Source organism: Silene latifolia, chromosome 1 (genome assembly GCF_048544455.1).
Source record: "Silene latifolia isolate original U9 population chromosome 1, ASM4854445v1, whole genome shotgun sequence".
Classification (NCBI taxonomy): Eukaryota; Viridiplantae; Streptophyta; class Magnoliopsida; order Caryophyllales; family Caryophyllaceae; genus Silene; species Silene latifolia.
Genome location: NC_133526.1, coordinates 153,080,009 through 153,104,595, shown reverse-complemented (window position 1 = coordinate 153,104,595; position 24,587 = coordinate 153,080,009). Strand labels below are relative to the sequence as shown.

The 24,587-nt window shown below is 35.0% G+C and overlaps 1 protein-coding gene, 2 long non-coding RNA genes and 1 other non-coding gene across 5 annotated transcripts; 2 read left to right on the top strand and 2 right to left on the bottom strand.

The window, feature by feature from the left end:
* Window positions 1–968: 968 nt before the first annotated feature.
* Window positions 969–7,197, bottom strand: LOC141610700 (uncharacterized). Its single transcript, XR_012528383.1, has 2 exons — window positions 6,828–7,197; window positions 969–1,150 (listed from the first exon to the last, which is right to left on the bottom strand). It is a non-coding gene; the product is annotated as an uncharacterized LOC141610700 (long non-coding RNA).
* On the top strand, window positions 3,877–21,162 carry LOC141610706 (uncharacterized). 2 transcript variants are annotated; one of them, XR_012528387.1, is made up of 3 exons: window positions 3,877–4,887; window positions 5,548–5,688; window positions 20,626–21,162. It is a non-coding gene; the product is annotated as an uncharacterized LOC141610706 (long non-coding RNA). The 2 variants fall into 2 exon arrangements; XR_012528386.1 differs by lacking the exon at window positions 20,626–21,162 and adding an exon at window positions 7,759–7,805.
* LOC141610691 (protein FAR1-RELATED SEQUENCE 5-like) lies at window positions 9,401–10,761 on the top strand. The gene is made up of 2 exons (XM_074428912.1): window positions 9,401–9,896; window positions 10,239–10,761. The coding sequence occupies exons 1-2, from the start codon at window positions 9,675–9,677 to the stop codon at window positions 10,626–10,628; spliced, it is 612 nt and encodes a 203-aa protein (XP_074285013.1). The 5' UTR covers window positions 9,401–9,674; the 3' UTR covers window positions 10,629–10,761.
* A 2,123-nt stretch (window positions 21,163–23,285) lies between the features above and the next one.
* LOC141618158 (small nucleolar RNA R71) lies at window positions 23,286–23,392 on the bottom strand. Its single transcript, XR_012531319.1, has one exon. It is a non-coding gene; the product is annotated as a small nucleolar RNA R71 (small nucleolar RNA).
* Window positions 23,393–24,587: the final 1,195 nt, after the last annotated feature.

The window sequence follows — 24,587 nt, the reverse complement described above, 5'->3', positions numbered from 1 at the left end:
TATAGCATTGATGATTTACATGGTATTAGTCTTGACTTTTGTATGCACCGTATTCACTTAGAAGAGGGTCATAAACATAGTGCACAGGGTCAGCGTCATTTAAGCCCTCTTATGCAAGAAGTTGTTAGGAAAGAGGTACAACAATTAATGGATGCTGGTATTATTTATGGTATTTCTGATTCTAAATGGGTCAGTCCTGTCCCGGTGGTTCCTAAGAAGGGAGGAACTACGGTTGTCACTAATGATAAAAATGAGTTAATTGTTACTAGACTAGTGACGGGGTGGAAGATGTGTATTGACTATAGAAAATTGAACGTAGCTACTAAGAAATATCACTTCCTTCTCTCTTATATTGACCAGATGTTGGAACGATTGCTATGTCATAGCTATTTTTGTTACCTAGATGGCTATTCATGCTTCTTTTAGATACCCATTCATCCTTTTGGTTTGTGGAATGCCCCTGCTACCTTTTAGCGTTGTATGATGGCCATATTTTCTGATTATATAGAGTCTATTATGGAAGTCTTTATGGATGGTTTCAGTGTTTATGGTACTGACTTTGATGTTTTCTTGAGAAATTTTACTAAGGTTTGGCAGCGTTGTGAGGTGAACTGGGAGAAATGCCACTTCATGGTCACTGAAGGGGTGGTACTTGGTCATTTGGTGTCAGGTAGAGGCATCCAAGTGGATAAAGCTAAGGTTGAGGTGATTGAGCGACTACCATACCCGGTTAATGTTAAAAGTGTGCGAATTTTTCTTGGTCATGCAAGATTCTATCACCGCTTTATTAAAGATTTTTTAAAAATTGCTCAACCACTAACCCAGCTTCTCCATAAGGATGCCCCGTTTGTTTTTACTGATGAGTATGTTAAGTCTTTTGATAGGATTAATGTAACACCCTCTTCTTACCCGACCAAGGTAATTGGGAGATGTTACCATCTCGGTTTCCCGATGCGGTGAAATCGGAGTCGCAATTAAGAAACAATTAACATAAATAAAGTATTTAGTGGATTACATAAACATAAATGAAAAAATGAAATGAATAATACAACTCATGACTACTATACTAATCTAATCAACTATGCGCGACTCGAATGTCATCACGGCCCGTCCCTTCTCCCGCATGCTACCAAGGTTAACCTGTAAACAACTGCTCCCCATATGATCGAAAATATCATATGGATCGACACAGGTCACCCCAGAAATAGGTGACATTTACACGGACACAACAAACGTCAGTTTCAATACATAAACATAGGACATGACTAGGTAAGTAGAGATGCGACATAATAATTATGTGAACGAGACTCAAATATGCAATTATCATACGAATACCAGGATATGCCAAGACGTACCCACAACCACCGATGCCAGGGACATGCCCACGACACGACACCTCACACAAAGGTACCGGGACACGCCCAGACGTACCAGATCCGAAAGTTAACCGGATCCCCTGCCAGACGTCGTGCCTCAACCACACGAGTCCCTTCGTGACTCAAGTCATTAATGTGCACATCCCCCTTGGAGTGGGAAGTTCCAAGGAGCGACCTAAGCGTAAGACGGTTTCCCAACCGTCTTTCGTCTCCTCTACAATCAAGTATCACCACCAAAGGCCTCCAACACAATACAATCACAACTATACATGACAAATGGAGGAACCACATTTCACATATAACTAATTCATGAATTCCATCCTACATGTTATGAATACAACCCTTCGAATACCCACATGACATACCAGCCGACTTATGAATGTACTAACAAGGAAAGATACCCAAATATGCATACACAATATTGAAACCGAGTAGGATAACCTACCTTTTCGCATTCTTCACAAGCTACTTGATTCCGACTCGACTCCGTCTCATAAAACCGTCTTATGAGACCGTCTCATTCTAAACAAACCATACAACACTATTACAATGCCTTCTATACTAGAATAATATGAAGCCCTTTATTATTAGTTACTAATTACTCATATTACATAGCTTAAATACTAATTAATCTCTCTTAGTAAATCCTAACTCGAGATTAACATAAGACAAAGAGGAAAAGGTGAGATTTCGACTTACAAAGGTAGATCAAGGATTAGGAGAGGTGTTCCATCATTAATCCAAGCTTAAAGGCCAAGGGAAAGGTTGAGGGAGCATTTAGAGAGAGGGGGGAGTGTTTTAGAGTAATATGGAAGAAGAAGAAGAAGAAGAATGAAGAGGATAAGGGTTTGGATAAGATGAAATCTCGAAATATCATTTCTCGGGTAAAGCACAGTGCCACTCGACCGAGTGACCGGTTCACTCGACCAAGTGACACCCACTTGGTCGAGTATACTCTTTACTCGACCGACTTCCACTCACTTGGTCCGCTAGAGGTTCTACTCGGTCCACTAGGGGTCTACTAGGTCTAATTTAGGTCTTACTTGGTCTCGTGGGAGGGGACATCCTTTACTTCCGAGTATACGTGGGTTCCCTCACGTGTCCCTAGGTCCTTTGTGGGTCCTAAATTATCCGATTATTACAATTAAACAGGCTCTTATCTCAGCTCCAATTGTTCAGTCCCCAAATTATGTGTGACGCTAGTGACTATGCTATAAGTGATGTGTTGGGGCAAAGAAAGGAGAAGGTTTTTACATACTATTTACTATGCCATAAAACTCCGGATGATGCGCAAATCAATTATGCTACCACTGGGAAGGAGTTTCTTGTTGTTGTCTATTCATTGGACAAGTTTATAGCCTATCTTGTGGGTTCCAAGGTTATTATTTATACTGATCATGCAGCATTGAAGTATTTGTTGGCCAAGAAGGAGGACAAACCAAGGCTTATCCGTTGGATCTTATTGCTACAAGAATTTGACTTAGAGATCCGAGATAAGTCGGGTGCAGAGAATGTGGTTACAGATCATTTGTCTCATTTGAGATTTGATGGAGGAGAGTCTTTGCCTATTGACGATTCTTTTCCAGATGACCATGCACTTGCTATTACTACGGACACTCTGTGGTTTGCTGACTAAGTTAATTACTTGGTTAGAGGCCTTCTACCTCCCGACTTATCTTATCAGCAAAAGAGGAGTTTCTTACATGATGCGAACAGGTATGTCTGGGATGATCCATATTTGTTCCGGGAATGTGCAGAAGGTATTTACAAACGGTGTATTTCTGAAAGTGAGGTACATGTTATCCTTACTCACTGTCACTCTTCTTCTTATGGAGGTCATCATGGTCCCTCTAGGACATTCGCTAAGGTGATGCAGTCAAGCTTCTTTTGGCCGACTATTTTGAAGGATGCTACTACGTTTGTTTGTTCTTGTGATGCATGTCAAAAGACGGGCAATATTTCGCAAAGGCATGAGATGCCTCAAACAGGGATCTTGGAGGTAGAGATTTTTGATGTTTGGGGTATTGACTACCAAGGGCCGTTTCCTTCATCTCATGGAAACCAATATATTTTAGTAGCAGTTATGTCTCAAAGTGGGTGCAAGTCGTTGCCACTCCTACTTGTGATGCTAAGGCAGTTGTAAAACTGTTTCAGAAGACTATATTCCCGCGGTTTGGAGTCTCTCGTGCTATCATCAGTGATGGAGGGAAGCACTTTAATGAACGTCATTTGAACTCTCTATTGGCAAAATATAGCATTTCACATCGTAGAGGATTGGGTTATCATCCACAGACGAGTGGGCAAGTAGAAGTTTCCAACAGAGAGCTGAAATCCATCTGGGAGAAAGTTGTTAGCAAGAATAGGAAGGATTGGAGTCGTAAGCTTGATGATACTCTTTGGGCTCACAGTACTACATTCAAGAATCCAATTGGTACATCACCTTGCCGATTAGTTTATGGCAAAGCTTGTCATCTACCTGTGGAGCTCAAGTATAGGGCAATGTGGGCCATTAAGGAGCTTAATATAGATCCCTCACTGGCGGGTGAGAAATGTTTGATGCAGTTGAACGAGCTTGATGAGTTTTGACTGCATGCCTATGATAGTGCTCGAGTTTACAAGGAAAGGACAAGACGTGGCACGATAAGCATATTCTGCAGCGGGAATTTTATGTTGGTGAGAAGATATTGCTATTTAACTCCCATTTGCTTTTGTTTCCAGGTAAGCTTACGTCAAGATGGTCCGGACCGTTCACAGTTGAGGTAAACAAATTTGGGCCAGTTACACTGCAAACTGACAAAGGAGAAGTGTTCAAAGTGAATGAACAATGCTTGAAGGTATACTATGTAGGTGCCTATGTTGGTGTGATAGAGGGCCTTGGAATTTTTGATGATTCTTCTTGATATGGTAACACGGTCATGCGGGACCGTATAAACCAACACTACATGGTGGCAGCCCGGATGTTTATTGTAAATCATTTGTAATTTAGGATTTAATTGCATTTAATTCGTTATTTAGTTAATTTAAATTCCGTTTGCATTTAAATTTCGTGTGCGTGCGTTGAGCGCGGTGAGGGAGCAAATTTCACGTGTTTCTATGAGGCGTTTTGTAGATGAAACGGACTAATGGCGAGAAAGAACGAGTTAGAAAAGAAATATGGCTGAAATTGAAAACACTCGATCAAGTGCCCCAATACTCGATCAAGTGACCTTGGAGGATTTGCTTAAAATTGAACCCGAGAGCAAGTTAAAGCTGGAACAAAAACATTCGATCGAGTGTTGCCATACTCGATCGAGTCGGTCCTGAACCGGGTTTTTTTCGGTTGTTATCCCTTCTTTTCCCCTAAAATCTATCATTATTGTTCTTTCTTTTCGTTGCATTATTCTCTTCTTCCTCTAAATCTACTCATCCCCTCACCCTCACCCATACCCCTCTCATTCTTCATTAAAAATTCAATTAAATCATTACCCACTTGTTTTTACATCAATTAATCAACTCCATTGTTGTCTATTTGGTGAGTTTCTTCCCTAAAGCTTATTGTTTTGTCATTTTCGTCATCCTTAAGGTATGGGTTCAAAATTCACTATTTTGTGCTTAAATCTTGTGTTTTATGCTTTAATCTTCAACATATATATATATATATATATATATATATATACATATATATATACATATATATATATGTATATATATATGTATATATATGTATATATATATATATATATATATATATATAGGCAAGATCCGGAGAGTTTGCCACTTTTCGTGAGTTACCCCCGCATTTTAAAACCATTAGATGATGGAATCAACGACTGTGATCTAACCATCGATTGAAAAGCGCATAAACAAAAACAAATCTTGCTGACTATTCTTTTCAATTCAAATTGCTTTATCTCTCCTCGTCATTTCTGTTTCCTGCTTCCCATTAAAATTTTGGATCTTCATTTACTACATTTACGAATTCACAACTCTCTTCGACAATTATTGGAATTAAATTTAAAGCAATTATTAGGTAATTTAACTATACGATGCTACTTTTGGTTTCTTTAAGATGTAAATATTTGATGTTGAGTTCATAATTTAATTCATTAGTAATTTAGGTTTCGATCTGGTTATTAATTGATTTTGTTGCAAATTTGGGGAAGGTAAACTGATTTCCTCATGTTTGATGCAGAGAATTATTGATTTTTATTTTCATTAAGATGTTAATGGCAAATTTGAGGTGGATGGTTTTTTCAAGAATGTTAGCTTTGTGCACGTGACAATGAATTTCAATATTATCTCAATTTGATGATTAATGAAGAGTAGAATAAAGGTAATCATTTTAATTTAAGCTAAGGTACTTGCATATACTTATTTTCCTATCGCTAATATTAAACAAGCATCTATTCAAATTCACATCTTATATCAATTGCTTTTTACCGATCTTTCAATTTTATTGTTGAAGATGTTGATAATAAAAGGCTATTAGTCAATGGTAGAGCAATGTGCAATCTTGTACAAAAATGTGGGTTCGAGTCCCATGTAGTCTAACTACTGGTGATGCTAACACTTTATAGAATAACTAGTAATACAATATACAATAACTATTGTTACGCGCACAAAAAAAAACAATAACTATTGTTACTCTATAAAATACCAAGTGGTAAAGTATTAATACACTTATGTTAATTTGTACGATAACTTATGTTTATTCGTCTATGTAGGATTCAAATCTACATCTTGTACAAAATAGCACAATGCTCTACCTTTTGAGCTAATAGACAACAAAGTAGCACACTCCCATTTGTCTTTACAATAATCTTTGCGTTGTGTTTTTTTTTACGTCTCTCTTTAATGGCGACTGGTGCACACCTACTAATTAGTCTGCTTTATAAGTAACCCACTTGGTTGCTCGATATTATGTACATAAATTTAGATTCGCTATTAGAGCCATTCCTTTATATATGTTGTCGTTCCTATCGCTGAAATATAATTAGTAAAAACTACAGCAAATAGACAAAATATCTCGACACTTTAGCAATCAGAAAGTCACGAAATGGTTCTATGGTCATCATTTGAGCATATATTGAACTGAAAAACAGCAACAACAAATACAAAGTAGAAAGAGTGTGATTATGAATTCAACAACACCATACAACAACACCATATAGTACTAAAAATGTGAAAAAAAAAATCAAATTTACAGCCTACTAAACCCAAAAATAAATTTAAAGCAAAATCGTACTATCATAAGAGTCAAACTTCAACACGCCATCCTCTGAATCACATATTAGACAAAGGTCAGCGATAATAACAAATTCAAAGCAAAATCAAAGTAAAACCTAAATTGATGTGTTAGATAGACAATGAATAAAGCTTTAGATAGTAAACAATAAATAAAAAAATAAACTTCAGAAACAGAACAAAGAATCTAATTAATAACAATTACAAGTTTTAAATTGAATATTATACCTCAATTTTACTTTCTTAACATTAGATCGAAGAACAAAATTTACCGTAATCGATCATCGTGGAGATTTGAAACATCGCTCAAATTTGGAACAATGTTGAAATTAAAAATATTCAACAACACACAAACAAAGATGTGCTAGCTTAGGTTTAATTACTGTAGACAAGAAATGGTGAGATTTGAGAGGAAAAAAGAGTGGAGAGATAAACGAATAGAGGAAATGACAAAGGAATGAGAAACTAGAAGTTTTTATTTCACTCAAGTAGTTACGCTTTTTCCATTAGTAACACGCGTCTATTCTCAGCCATCTGATCTATTCAATCTAATGGCTAGGATTTAAAGGGTAACTCACTCAAAATAACCCAACTCATATGATCCTATTTATATATATATATATATATATATATATATATATATATATATATATATATATATATATATATATATATAGAAGGGTTTTATAAGCGCTTTATATATATAAGCGCCCTAAGTCTTTATATAATAACCCCTTGGATGAAGGGATTGAATGGATGAGATAAGAGAGAGGGCCTTTTTTAGAGAAAAAAAAAAGGAAATGCTTGTTGTATGAGAGAGGGACCACTTGTCACTGTTTTGTGTACTTCCTCCAGTACATATCCCACGAAGAAAAGGATTATACAAACACAAATATTTTATTTTGCATGCTTTCCCTCTTCATTCACCATTCAAAACCTCTCAACAAGCAAAACCCATACAAATCACCATACAAACGATCCTAAATCCTGTAAAATCTAATATAAATCATCAAAAAAATAAGATAAATTTCATCCCAACTGTAAAACTACTTCATTGTTCATGAGATAAATAAATTGTTATCAGATAAACTACTTCATTATTCATCCGTTAAAATTCATTAGCTTTGTTGAAGATAAATAAATTGTCATTGTTCATCAGAGAAAGAAGCGGAAAATGACAGTCAGTGTTTGTGAAATGGATCATATCTGATTGATTGAAGTTTCGTCGATGGTGAGTTATTAGCTTTCTTATTTGTGTCTAGGTTATTGTTGTAGCTTGATGTTCAAGAATAAAGTGATATATGTAATTTTGGATTGATGTTCATTATTGTAGCTTGTAGTTATTTCATTTGTGTTCATTATTCTTAATGGTGTTGTACTTTCATGGTGTTCATCAGATTTGTTCTTTCATTTTTGTAGCTTGTTGTTCATGACAAAAAATGATGGAAATTTAAAAGCTTGATAAAAGAACAAATTATAACTTTAGTGGGTTTAAGTAAAACTCTGACCCGTATATGTATAACTTCAATAATACAGTGTACTCATGCAGTTCTTATATTCATCGTGTTATAACTCCACTGGTTTTTTGTAAAACTCTTTGACAATTTCCTGTAGCTTCAGGTAACAGAGTAATTCTAACCCTAAATTTTGCATAAAAAATATTACTAAACAACCAATTTTGATATAGTTATTCATGTTATAGCTTAAGTTATACATTCATTAAGTGAAGTTATAGGATGTGAAGGGTTATATATTATATGCCTAGAGTTATACAGTCTGTGCCTAGAGTTATACATTGTATGACTAGAGTTATACAGATTGTGCCTAGAGTTATACATTGTATGACTAGAGTTATACAGACTGTGTATAGAGTTATACATTATATGCTAAGAGTTATACATTATATGCCTAGAGTTATACATTATATGCCTAGAGTTATACATTGTATGACTAGAGTTATACATTCTGAAACTAAAGTAATACAGTCTACAATGTATAACTCTAGGCATATAATGTATAACTCTTAGCATATACAGACTGTGTCTAGAGTTATACATTATATACTAAGATTTATACATTATATGCCTAGAGTTATACATTGTATGACTAGAGTTATACATTCTGAAACTAAAGTAATACAGTCTACAATGTATAACTCAACTCTTAACATATACAGACTGTGTCTAGAGTTATACATTATAAGCCCAGAGTTATACAGTCTGTGCCTAGAGTTATAAATTGTATGACTAGAGTTATATATTCTGAAACTAAAGTAATACAGTCTATAATGTATAACTCTAGTTATATAATGTATAACTCTTAGCATATACAAACTGTGTCTAGAGTTATACATTATATGCCTACAGTTATATATTGTATGACTATAGTTATACAGACTGTGACTAGAGTTATACATTGTATGACTAGACTTATACAACCTATGCCTAGAGTTATACATTGTATGACTAGAGTTATACAGACTGTGACTAGAGTTATAAATTATATGCTAAGAGTTATACATTATATACCTACAGTTATACAGTTTGTGTCTAGAGTTATACATTGTATGACTAGAGTTATACAGTCTGTGCCTAGAGTAGGTACATTATATGCCTAGAGTTATACAGTCTGTGCTCAGAGTTATACATTGTATGACTAGAGTTATACAGTCTGCGTTTAGAGTGATACAGTATATGCCTAGAGTTATACATTCTATGCTTGGAGTTACAGAGTAAATACTAAGTAGCTTGGAGTTATATATTTCTTAATCATTTCATGGATGTTTGATTCTGCTCAGATGGTCGTAAGGAAGCAGAAACTGAGTATTATAAGCATTTGGCAGTGGAGTTTACACCTTGTGTAGGGCAACAATTTTTTGAAATCGACGAGGCCGTGACATTCTATAAAATTTCTTCATTGCCGTCCGGGTTTGATGTTCGGAAGTACTCGACGAAAAAATGGCGCGACGGTGAAATCAAGTCAAAGTTGCTGGTTTGCAACAGAGAGGGATTCACATATGTCCCAAAAGGAGAGGCAGTAATTAAAAAAAATGAGACCGGGATTAGGGAAGAAGAAATGCAATGGGGAATAAGAACTGCGAAACAGAGGAAATATACAGTGAAGAGGGTAGGGTGTAAAGCACATGTCAGGCTATTTATGAAGAATGGAGTATTAGTAATTGACCGATTCCACATGGGGCATAATCACGAGCTTGTATCCAGTGAGGATCGTCAGTTTCAAAAGATGTCGCGGAACATAGAAGATTTTCACAAGTACTTGATAATGTACAACTCAAGGGTTAGTTTACTATTAATCAAACCTCCACTAATTGAATGGCAAACTTCTAAAGTTATACACTGAGATCATAGAGTTATGTAAACCTCGAGTAATTGATTGTGAAACTTCTAAATATTTTTTAAAATTCTAGAATAATTTTTAATGAATTTTTAGAGTTATATAGAAAGTTGTTAGAGTTATACATATTCGCATATGTAAGAGTTATAAATAATAAGAAGTTGCACAATCAATCAATGGAGTTATGCATATGTTTCATGAAGTTATATGAAAAGGTGAAAGAGTTATAGTTGAGGGATCCTTGATTATTAATCAGCACTGATCAGGATTTGTTGTCCACTGCAGTTGAGGATAGGAGCAACTAGGACGTACAACATGTATAAGGAACTCGTAAACGGGTTCGAGAACATTGGTGCATCCTTAACTGATTTTAAGAACTTCCACCGAGATAAGAAATGCTTCATCCATAAACGGGACGGTCAATTGTTCATAGACCGGTTCAAGAATATGGCACAAAATAGGCAGGTGTTTTATTTTGATTATGAAGTTGACAAGGATAACCGCCTTCGAAGGACAATCTGGGCTGACAGAACCGCTAGAAGGAACTACTCCGTTTTTGGAGATGCAGTGTCGTACGACCCAACATACTCAACAAACAAGTACGATATGATTTTCACGCCATTCACTGGCATAGATCACCATAAGCGATCAGTGACATTTTGTGGGGCATGTTAGAAATATATATCTCATTATACAACACATTCATATATGTTACATTTTAATTTAGACATAAAATTAAAACTAGATCTTATGCATGCAAACTTAATAACAAAAGATGAGAAAATCGTTTTCTCACCATATGATTTTCGGATTATAAGGGCACCAACAAGATCTCCTTCTTGTTAGTTCTTGAGCTTTCCATTAATGGATGAACATAGATTCAAGTATAGAATCTCTCCCAAAAGCATATACCCAAAGAAATCTCTTAATAACTAATATTTTTTATGTACTAGAAATAATATAAGTCTTACTTAAAATTGATACAAAATAAATTGCAATGCTCTTGAACATTTCGGTCAAGAGGATAGGATAATGTGAGTTTATTTCTCTAGAATTATCATAAATTGTAGAGAGGAAAAATCATAATTTTTAACACACTAGCAAAAATGAGTTGAAGTGTGAATGAATAATAATATAGAAAAACTCTATCATTTTCTCTTGGATAAACCGGTTGGAGGGGATTAGAGTGCCCAATGCATGGGCTAATTTTTCTACCCAAGAAAACATAGGCATGCAAGGCTATGAGAGGTAGTAATCATAGTGTTTCCACTTATTAAAATAATCAACACAAATTATCCACTAAAACCCTCCAATTTTTCGGCACATATAAATATAAAATGGAGGATCCATTTTATTTTGTCATTTGTCAATTTTGTCATGTGTCACATGTTACATGACATGTAACACTATAATGTATTTTTAACATATTAAAAATCAACATATTAATAAAAATATGTCATATACAAAATCAACTAGTAATTCTTAATTACATGTACCAAAATGGTTTATCAAATTATAAATTACAACAACTTGTATTTATAATAAATTATTTATCCAATTTCAATTGTTTCGTAAAAAATAATTTTATCTAAGTAATAAAACAATTTGATTACTTAGACCGTATCTAATTCAATCGAATTACAAAAAGACACGTTAACTTTACTCACAAAATCATCCGTCAATTTTAAGCAATTTAATTAACTCGTATCGCCATACGATCAATTAAATAATTAATTAAGAGTATTTCCCTATAGGTATGACCTAAGGGGATCAACTGATCACCACCGTCGCACGACAGTAATGTCAAACTCTAGTCAGCCAATCATTACCGGTATGTGTGGACCAGTTTACAGTAAAATATTACATCCCACATGTATTCTTAAAATGAGATTTAAACATGTGATCATTAAGATCAACAGTTGTGATCGCATTATTGTCGGAGAACACTTATTCCAACAATCTCCCACTTGTCCTCGACATGTGTGCGTCACCAATTCTCTTGTCCTATTACAATCTCCCGCTCAATGCAAGGTGTCTTTCAGGTCGTACTTGCAAGTGATCATATCGAGAGTGGTTTCCTCGATCTGGAGAATAACTGATTGACCGGAATCATCTACCATAGATACATTCCGAGCGTGGCCACGCATTTCTAGTTCATTACTCCTCGAGTGGCCCTGAGATATTGTTTTAACCCTGACAAGGGATGGACAATTCCTATCTCACTTATTCCCTTCGACTAGCCACAGCCATCATAACCCAAAATATGCCCATTTGACCCCATTTACGAAGGTCTTAGTAACACAAATCAAAGTTAATCGGAAACCGTGCCACCTTAGGCGAACAGTCTTTAGTCAAAAGAATCGACTCATTAGAATACTATAGTAGCTCTCGCCACGACCAGGCTATATAAATTTGCAGAACTCTATAAGCGGTCATAAGGCCCGACAAAGTGTTCCTAACAGTCTGCCTATGTGATCGACTAGTCATCTCACATGACTCTATGGAACTTGAACTTGCCATCAATTGCATTACACTCTAGTCACTTCGAGACGTCACCTCATACAAGTGATTATGGGCGAATACCATGTTAATCCGGGTTCACTTTAACGGGGTTCAATGTTGTCTCTACAACCCGTTTGGATGTAACAAAGAATAAAAGGAGTTTTCAGATTTAAAAACTCGAACGATAAATGTGATTATCATATGAGTAGTCAATACTTGATTACTACTTCATATTCTATAATCCAGTTTGATCTTGAATGTAGTTGTTCATCTCAATTTAATTGAAATGACATGACTCATCATGTTAAGCCTATGAGAAGGCTTTGGTTAGTAGGTTTTATCAACTTCTTGTACCTTACTCAACCTTACTACATACTCGTTTTCCTTTGTAATGTATACATTTGCATTACGAAACTTTCTGAGTACGTGTCAAGATCCAATCAAGACATAGGCCCTCTAGCCTTAGAATAGCGCCCACTGTTTTCACAGTGTGCGGGACTCATCCTTCTTGCACATCTCATGATTGCAAGTGTACTCTATTTTTGTTGTAAATATCTCTCATTGTTCTTTAATGCCTAGAACGATTCTAGCAAATCTATTTCTTAAATAACATAGCCAGAATGGTTCCTTAACCATCCTAATGTGTTTTGATTATGGTTTTGTCTGAAACCATGCGCAATCTCAATTGTCAATTGTCACTTGTGTAACATCCTTACACAAAATTGCATTAAAAACACTTTGCTTTACTTCCTTAATGTTTCTGCAAACACTTAAGGGTAATCTTTATGGCTTACTTGGTAACTATTACTTAAATTCGATTTGAAACAATTCATCATACTCAAAGTATATGAAGTGTTATACATCATTTCCTATTTAATTGATTCGGCAGCGGAAGCAATGGAATCAATCAAATATGTTCAACTTGATTGAATTAGTCATGAATCTTATCAACATAAGACTTCTTATTTGATGCTAATATCATGTGGATTTATCTCCATAAAACCGGATATTCAAGATGTATTATATTACTCCAAAAATGTTAAATCATACGCAATGATCAATATGTCATCCAAATATAAGACTAATTAAAATTTCCGTAACTCCCATTAAACTCCATGTATAAACACAACTTCTCGACATATCGAGAAAAGTTTTATAACATGATTAAAACATTGATTCCAACTCACTGATGTCCTACTCAAGACCATCTCTTAAGTTTCAAATTATCTTAGGATTGCAAGAGTCTACAAAACTCAAGGCATGTATTGAATACATTCCTTCTAATTGAAGAAGTGGGTTTTAGATTCACTTGCTATGTATTTCATAATAATGAAACACAATCCCTAAGAAGATCCAAATAGACTTAAGCATTTCAACCAGTGCAAAACCCTTTGCCACCAATCAAGCTTTGAAATCTCTCTTTATTAGTGCAAAACTCTTCGACACTAATCAAGCCTTTTATTTCGGATTTTAATGGCTCTAAGCCTTGTATTGAGTTGTGATTTAAACATTCTCATGTAAGTCATATGTTCATTACTTTCTAGAAGTAATCAACCTGAGTCAGACGATTTCTTTGTAAGTTACATGCTATTTACTTTCTTAAAAGTAACACTAATTCATCATCTTCAATAAGTGATGACTTTAACCTCCTGAGTTTTGAAGAAACAACGTCTTACACCAAACGTTTCATGTAGCCAAGAAAGACCAGTTTCTTGCGACATAACATTCACATAACATTCTTTGTGGCTCTTGAATAATTTCTCCCACTCTGTCTTCTAGAAATAAACTTGTATTTTTGAGAGACAGCTTCACGAGCCACAAACCCGTTGTACTCGTGATTTTAATAAGGGAAAAATGAGCATTAGTTTCTTTTTGAAAACTTACAAACATGGTACCCTACCATTTCATATCTCATATGATTCATTTTAGATTTAGTGGAAAAAACAATGTAGACAAAATGATAAAATCCCCAAAAGGATCAAGTAACTCAAAGTAACTCGATCGAAGTCCAAACCATATCGAATAGCATTTGATTTCTTATCCAACCACACATTGTCCCATAATGTGTGTTAAGAGAGATTTAACTTGTGATACTATATCACCTTTTATTTGGCTTATATCAAAGTCTTCACTTTGATAATCCCATCACGATTAAATCGTGATTCCTCGAACTTTTGAACTTCTTCAAGGATTTCTCTATTTACCTTATTAGGTGAACACATTAGCGTCAACTTAAATCGTTGGTAAAAGAAAATGATCAACCTATTTTGGATCAATGATTTACAATCTCGACCTCCTTTTCAACCAAAAGGCACGAGACATCTTGCTTTGAATACAAGATACACATATACCATAAGATCTAATGGTTTCAAGAGTACTCGATAACTCTTTGCGTTCATCATTCCAGAATCTAAGGTTTAATCTTGGGTTACCAATTTGAGTCTTGCATCATCTACATGATATATCATTCTATTTTGGTTTAGAATATAATCACCTTGATAATGGGCTAGCCATACATCAAATCGTGGTGTATTGGGTGACAAAAGTGAAACCTCTTTTGTATCTTAACAAGTTTATATTTTTATTTAGAGTTTATGCACTTAATAGTCATAATTAAGTACAACTCTAAACCCAAAAACTAGATTGAGTACACAATGACTCTATCTCTCAACATCATTGTTGCTAGTCGTCATATTCTAATCATCCTATGTATCAAGTACAATGATGAAAACCACCACCGGTTTCTAATATTGACGAAGTAGTACTAGCAAAATATGTCAATCAAGCAAATAAAGAACTAAGTCCTATTAGATGTCCCACAACTAACTTGCTTATTCTTTAACAACTTGGGGTAGTTTCCTTTCTAGTGTCCAACATTTAAGACAATGGAAACTTTATCGGTCGGGATTGATAGGTTTAGTATCGCTATTCTCAATAACTTTACTTTTAACATTACCTTGTATCAATTCCATTCTAATCTTTACTTCTTGAACCTCGTCCTTTTCTTAACGGTTTAAGAGAATGCTCCCACTCATTTCAAAGAATCTTTACTTAGAGAAGTAAAGTTGAATCTTATGAAGACTACTCTTCAATTCAATCGTTTACTCTTAAAACTTTCATTGAAGTGGTTGCGTTATTTTAGTCAATTACGAATTCTGACAGATCTAATTACCAAAACAATTTATCGCTTCAAGGTACTTAATTAAGTATATGAAAAATAATCCATTGTAAGTAGATGTGTTAATCAAGAATCAAAAACCTGTTTGATAATGAATAACTTTTATCTATACTCTTCACATGAGATCCTTCTAATGGATAATTCGAGGTTTTTAGAAGAAAATTCAAATTTTGTCTTTAGTTACGATGTTTTAATGGAGTTTTGAATCGAAATGATATCGTATAAAAATTGTGGTGAAGAAATAGAACAATATGATAACGGAATAGTGGAAAATCTAACATCTATCGTTTTATTAATACTTGTAAATAACAAGTAAATCATTTACATAGTGACCTCTACCCAACTATGATAAATGATTCCGAGATCCAAATTCATATTAACTTGGGCACGGGGTAGCCGATGAAACCTTTATCAATATAACTCGGTGGATTAACTCTTTAATCGATTCTAGTTTTAGAACTCTCGGTCGATAAAATTACATTAACATTTATCTTTAGCCCAAAACACATCCGACAAGGGCACGGGGTAGCCGATGAAACCCTTATCAATACTTTTGTTGAGTTCAACCCAAGTTTCGAATAAATGTGTCCATGATCCAAATTCACATCAACTTGGGCACGGGATAGCCGATGAAACCCTCATCAACATGAATTCGGTGGATAGACATTTGTCACCTACTTCCCCTATGTAACAAGGTTTGTACCCCGGGGTGGCCGAGTGCACTCCCTCGCGAAATATGTTTTCATGGTTTCTACTATTTGGTAAGGCTAAGTCTCAATTGTTTATTTTAGCGAGAGCCCATGTCAATTTATTATCTATCACGTTTTAAGTGAACTAAAGCGGTGAACTACGATAATTGTAATTGACACGGTCGATAAACTCGATTTAAAAGACAATGCATGTTTTAGTTATGGCGATTTAGCGATGCATGCGACATATAAATAAAATGCAAAGCATAAAGATAAATCCTAGTATGGCCTTCCTAAAACAGAAAATCTAATTAACTATTACATATTCAGAAACCAACTCCATTGGTCCCTTGAACTTCGGTTTTGGCACGCATCTCGAGGTAACACCGTCTTTATGTATCGTCTTCCTTGAGTGACACCGTCTTCAAGGAACTCCGAAATAAATAAATTACATAATTTCCTATTATACATTTGTAATTAAAATAAAATAAATCTATTAAATTACAAAACGGTGATACGAGATCACAATAAATTACAACCGAATCGATATTCCCATACATTTCGGGTAATTCCAATTAAAAAACTAAGGCCATACTAAGTAAATTACATAATTCAAAAATTACATAAAATAAAATTATGACAATCATAAATAAAATGCAGCATTATAATATGTATGAACATGCCCAATTTTATGCTAAATCGCCTTTAAGGAGCCAATATCGTATATTAAACGGTTTTTACGGATTTGCGTGATTCAACCTTTTAAATTCACAATAAACTACATAAAATCATATTTATGCACAAGTTAACTACTCTAACCAACTTAGGACTCAAAATTAGTCTCCACTAACATATTGACAATAATTAACTTTTATTTCTTAAAATTTGTTCATTGATGGACTCAAAATAAAATGCCATAAACTCCAAATAAATCATAAAAAATTTCTAATAAATTCAAAATTTAAACTTATGAAAATTCTGGAAAAATACCATGACACTCATAATGTTCAATAACTTAGGTTAAAATTTTAAAATTTATCGGGAAAAACATTGTTGCGGTTTATCGGATTTATCAAATATAATCATAAAAACATGAGAAAAATTCTATTTATGAACTTTTCAATTTTAGATCTGAAAAAGATAATAAAATGCAACATGTGACGTTTTTCCTTAGTCATGAAGTATGTTTTAGCAATTATTCACTAATTAAGTCACTATTTATGCTATTTTCCATCAAAAATCATAAATCATGCATAAAGACTTCAATATAGCCTATTATTTTACACACATCTTGTAAAATTTCATGTGACAACATACTAAATTTCTATGACCAGATTCGAAATTTATCTCATATTAACCCATTTTTCATTTAAATTCGATTTTTATCATGAAAAATCCATATTTCGAGCATAAAAACTCCAAAAATTCTGAAAATTTACAGGTCATCTAAAAATAATATATGTGAAAACATATCCAAACATCACTGTAAAATTCGAAGGTTAGCTAATTTTCGTCCAAACATGACATTTTTATCATAAAAATCACATTTTAATGCCATTATTATATAAAATGAACAATAAAATCCATAAATTAAACCAAAATATCCTAAAACATTTTAGGACCAGAAACTTTAACATGCATATTAAATTTCATGATATATCATAATAAACACAAATTTATAAGTTTTATATGTTAATCGTATAACTCGGAAAAACTATAACCGATTTGCATGCAAACAACCTAAGGCTCATGATACCGCTTGTTAGAAATCTATATCTCATTATACAACACACTCATATATGTTACATTTTAATTTAGTCATAAAATTAAAACTAGATCTTATGCATGCAAACTTAATAACAAAAGATGAGAACATCGTTTTCTCACCATATGATTTTCGGATTATAAGGGCACCAACAAGATCTCCTTCTTGTTAGTTCTTGAGCTTTCCATTAATGGATGAACATAGATTCAAGTATAGAATCTCTCCCAAAAGCATATACCCAAAGAAATCTCTTAATAACTAATATTATTTATGTACTAGAAATAATATAAGTCTTGCTTAAAATTGATACAAAATAAATTGCAATGCTCTTGAACATTTTGGTCAAGAGGATAGGATAATGTGAGTTTATTTCTCTAGAATTATCATAAATTGTAGAGAGGAAAAATCATAATTTTTAACACACTAGCAAAAATGAGTTGAAGTGTGAATGAATAATAATATAGAAAAACTCTATCATTTTCTCTTGGATAAACCGGTTGTTGGGGATTAGAGTGCACAATGCATGGGCTAATTTTTCTACCCAAGAAAACATAGGCATGCAAGGCTATGAGAGGTAGTAATCATAGTGTTTCCACTTATTAAAACAATCAACACAAATTATCCACTAAAACCCTCCAATTTTTCGGCACATATAAATATAAAATGGAAGATCCATTTTATTTTGTCATTTGTCAATTTTGTCATGTGTCACATGTTACATGACATGTAACACTATAATGTATTTTTAACATATTAAAAATCAACATATTAATAAAAATATGTCATATACAAAATCAACTAGTAATTCTTAATTACATGTACCAAAATGGTTTATCAAATTATAAATTACAACAACTTGTATTTATAATAAATTATTTATCCAATTTCAATTGTTTCGTAAACAATAATTTTATCTAAGTAATAAAACAATTTGATTACTTAGACCGTATCTAATTCAATCGAATTACAAAAAGACACGTTAACTTTACTCACAAAATCATCCGTCAATTTTAAGTAATTTAATTAACTCGTATCGGCATACGATTAATTAAATAATCAATTAAGAGTATTTCCCTATAGGTATGACCTAAGGGGATCAACTGATCACCACCGTCGCACGACAGTAATGTCAAACTCTAGTCAGCCAATCATTACCGATATGTGTGGACCATTGTGAAAAATATTACATCCCACATGTATTCTTAAAATGAGATTTAAACATGTGATCATTAAGATCAACAGTTGTGATCGCATTATTGTCGGAGGACACTTATTCCAACAGGGCATTGATTGCCCATGAAGACCATGAATCCTTCCAGTGGGTTTTCAATAGGTTTTTGAATGCTCTGGGTGGAAAGGAACCCAAGTACATTATCACAGATCAGGATGCGGGCATTATTAAGGCCGTATCCCTTGCCTTCAAGACTGCACGCCACCGATTTTGCATGTGGCATATAATGAACAAGGTGCCATCGAAGTTCGGGGTGACAAGGGAGGATTATAAGGAGTTCCTTCAGAAATTAAACAACATTATATGGGACGACAACCTAGAAGCAGACGACTTTGACTGTAGGTGGGCAGAAATAATGGAAGTGCATGGTCTTGTGAACGAAGAGTGGTTTACAGAAGCGTACGATAAAAGGAGCCAATGGGTGATGGCGCATTGCAGGGACTTGAACATGGGTGGTGTAATGAGGACAACCCAGAGATCAGAGAGCATTAATAGTTTTTTTTAAGTAGTTTAAGCAGAAGTCAGGTACGTTAGTGGAGTTTTGGATGCGTTTTGAAAGCGCTATGGACCATCAACGGCATACGCAGAGAGACTTGACCATGAAAACCGACACTCAACACCAGCAAGGGGGACGCATTTACCCATAGAGGAATATGCATCAAATGTTTATACCCGTGAGGTTTTCAAGGAATTCCAACTAGAGGTCATTTGCTCTATCGATACATGAAAGACTGGGGGCTATGCTGAAGTCGATGGAGTTGAAGTGACTGTCGTTAAGGATTCAATCAGAGACAAAAGTTACAACGTAGAGTACAACCCAGGTACCAACATTTTGGCATAATCTTTATCTATGTGGTAGTTGACTGAAGTTGCTAGATATAGTGCCAAAGTTACATTGTCTGAACATAGAAGTTATACAATTGTTCACTGAACTGCAGTTATCTGCTGTATAAATCTGACAACATTTTGAATAACTTAAGTTGTCTGAATGTATAACTCTTGTTATTATGTGTATAACTCTACTTGCAGAATGTATAACTCTTGTTGCCATATGTATAACTCTACTTTCAGAATAACATTAGAAGTTATTCAATTTTTCACTGAACTGCAGTTATTTGTAGTATAACTCTGATTACATTTTGAATAACTTTAGCTTTCAGAATGTATAACTCTTGTTATTATATGTATATCTCTACTTGCAGAATGTATAACTCTTGTTGCCATATGTATAACTCTACCTTGATAATGTTTAACTCTTATTATAATATGTATAAGACTACTAACGGCATAATTTAATTTGATTACAGGGACACTGGCTACACGGTGCAGCTGTATGATGTTTGAAAGGATGGGATTTCTGTGCCAACATATAGTATGGATTTTGTCGGCTAACGGCAAGAAAATAATTCCAGATGATTACGTTTCTACAAGATGGAGAAAAGATGCATTGCAATTCAGATTAACAGAATGTGATGGTGGACAAACGGATTCAAATAGTAGCTGATGTGACCATAATTGGCGCATATTGAGCCCCCGAATTAGCCTTGTTCCCATGCTTTTTAGTGCCTATTTGGGTCATTTCTTATCTTTAGTTCTTTGTTTTGCATATTCTTTGAGATTTTGATCCCTTGGTAGGAAAGGAGTAAGAATCTTGCATTTTCATGGCAAAACGAGACTAAATTGATCGAATTCAATGACCAAGCATCAAGGAGAGACAAGATTAGAAGGCCTTTGTACATATTATAGTAGAAGAGCAAAGTTGAGAAAGGATCCTTAAGTCCCCAAGGAAATCCCCAAGGAATTTGTGAAGAAAAGGAAAGAAAAGAAGAAGATTTGTTGCTGACTGACAATCCGAGCGGATTGTCACCAATCCGTCCGTCCCGCAGCAGCACATTCCGAGCGGCTTTGCCATAATCCGCTCGGATTCCACCTCCACAATCCGTCCGGATTCCCCTGAATCCGCTCGGATTCCAACGCCAGAATCCGCCCGTCCCGACCCTATTCCGCCCGGATTCCAGCACAGCACGAATCGTCTTCTCCAAGCTACGAAGAAAGAAGCCCTTCTCTCGAAAAATACCGGCTCCTCCTTGCTCAACTTAAAAAGTGTAATTACTAGTTTAGCCCTTAGTTAACCCTAATGCATCTTCCCTAATTTCCACTATAAATACTCCATTAGTCTAATTAGAGGAGCATATTCTTCTTATCAATAATTAGTGTAGTTAATATCAATCAAATCTCTCTTTAATATTGTAATCAAGTATTAATCAAGTTTTAATCCAAGTTTTAGTTCTTTAATCTCTCTTTTGTTCATCCTTTATTTTGGGTAATTGAAGATTATTTGGGTTATTGTTGGGAGATTGACAACCTTTCAATCAAGCATTCAAGTACTTCTTTTACCTTTGCTTTATTATTGGAATCATTAGTAGGTATAATCTCTTAATCCCTTTTTAATTATTGTTAATTACTTTCATTTATTCATCATGTTTCATATTGTTGGTATGATTGACAACCTTGCTAGCATGATCAACATGATAATGAGTGAGTAGTCTCTTAGCTAGGGTTAATGGGTGATTAGGGGAAACCAACATGGGGAATGATTCATGCTTAAATTAATATGCTTTCATGTTTTATTTGCTTGCTTGTTTTGATCTCAACTCATGCACATGTTATATTTGATGAAATGCTAAGCCTATGAATCCTTGCATTTACTATCATCTTCTATCTTTTCAATGAGACTTGTAAGACATAACCCAACTCGAATCTCATTAGACCATGCATGTTGTTGAGTAGGGAAGATTAAGTCGACTTGTAGGTGTTGTACAATCTAATCGATTCGGCTCCGGGACCCAAACTTTCCTAGGATTGTAAGATATAACCCAACTCAATCCATCACAACAATAATTACTTGCTTATAATTTGAGAACATGTTTGTATGATCATATCCCATGATTCCCCTATGATCCCATGACACCCTAGTGCCTTTAATCAATTGTTTACACCCCTTTAATTCATCTTGCTTGTTTATTTTCATTGCTATTTTAGTTTAGTGACCTTCTACATCAACCCAATTTGTGACACCCCTTAGACACCACTAGTTGCAATAGAATTCTCATTTCAACACTCGTCCCTTGGGATCCGACCTTTACTTGCCTTTTTACTAATTGTAGAGTTGTTTGTGAAGCTATAAATTGTGTTTTGATTCGACCGTGACCCAACGACCACATCTTAATTTGTGAACACTTAGCGGGATCGCATCAAAAAATGGCGCCGTTGCCAGGGACGGTGTTTGTTTGATTTAGATTTCTTTTTATTGTTATTAGTTGTGTCTTTCTTCGCCTTGAGGAAGTAAAAATCCTCAAGGTTTGTTCTAATTGTTTTCGAGTTGTTTGATATTTTGCATGTCTAGAAGGTTACAAGGTGATTTGTTACCTTTTGACCGTGAAATCGAAAGAACCTTGACGAACAATAGGAGACTTGTTAGGAGGAATTTAAGAGGTATTAGTGAAGTTGTTCAACCCACTAGTGAGTTTGTCAATCCTTTCGCAATAGAAGGAGAAGAGAACCCATTACACAATACCCCACAAAATCCACCTACAATGCCAAAATTCTCGTCACACTCCGTACCCACCGAGGAGAATCTACCAAATGGTACTCCTACACCGCAACATCTAACCGGAAATTTTATTGCCAAGTCCGCCTTCATCCAATTAGTTGAGAGGAGCCAATTTGGGGGATGCCTAGTGAAGACCCTCATTCTCATATGGAAACCTTTTGCGACTATTGTGATGCTATCTCTCAAACGGGCGTGACTCAAGACCAAATTAGATGGGTCTTATTTCCTTTTTCCTTAATCGGCACCGCGAAGCAATGGTTGAAGGGCCTTGATAAGGCCACCCTTGGAATAGATTCTTGGAAGAAGTTGGCTCTAGCTTTCTACAAAATATTCTACCCACCGGAAAAGACTAACATGCTAAGAGCTCAAATTACGGGTTTTAAGCAAAGGGATGAAGAGTCTTTGTATGAAGCTTGGGAGCGGTTCAAGGGAATTTGTCGCTCATGTCCTCACCATGGACTTAGCGAATGGTTTTTGGTACAACAATTTTGGAATGGTTTATATGAAGATTCTAGGAACATTCTCAATATGGGATCAAATGGAATGTTCACCGAAGTTGATGACAATCAAACATGGAACAAGATTGAGGAAATGGCGGTCCATAACTCACAATATAGTAGACCTCGCAAGGCTACTAGAGGAGGAAAGCATGAAGTGGACTCCGTTACTCAATTAGGTGCTCAACTTAGTGCTCACATTGACACAATCAACTTGAAGTTTGAACAAGCTATGGCTAGACTTGAGGAAAACTCAAAATCATCAAAGCATCATGTTAATGCCATGACGGCATCCTCATCAATCCCAAGTGGGATATGTGAGAATTGTGGAACTTTGGGACATGACCAAGGTGAATGTAGGGGAACAAATGAACAAGTGAATGCTTTCCAAGCATACAAGAGTGGTACCCTTATTCCAACTATTACAATGAAAACACCAAATTCCATCCAAATCTCTCATACAAAAGCCAAAATGTTCAAAACCCTCAAACAACATACACTCCACCACCCATGAGAAACCAAAATCAAAGACCCTTTTACAATCAAAACCAAGGTTACCAAAATCAAAATCCATACAATCACCAAAATGACCAAGGTTTTGATGTCCAAAAAGCGGTCCTGCAAATGCAAAAGAATCAACAAGAATTTTTCACTCAAATGCAAAAAGATAGCCAAGCAAAGGAAACCACCATCAACAACATTCTAGCTCACACCAAGATGTTGGAAACACAATTGACTCAACTAGCATCTTCAAGCTCACAAAGACAAAAGGGGCAATTACCACCTCAAAGTAATCCCCCTAGACATGAAACGGTTAGTGCCATTCACTTGAGAAGTGGTACAAGGTATGAAGCACCGAAGAAGCAAGTTGAGGATGAAGTTGTGGAAGCTAGTGAAATGGAAGAAATTGTGCAAAACTCCAAAGATGGAGAATCATCAAAAGAAGAAAGTTCAAAGAAAAATGAAGACAAGGCCAAGGAGAAGGAGCCCATTGTGATTAGACTCCCTTTTCCAAGTCGTCAAGCCAAGCCCAAATTTGATGATCAACTTGGAAAATTCATGGAAATTGTGAAGAATTTGGAAGTCTCAATTCCTTTCACGGAATTAATCAATCACGTGCCGGCCTATGCGAAATATATGAAAGATATCCTCACAAAGA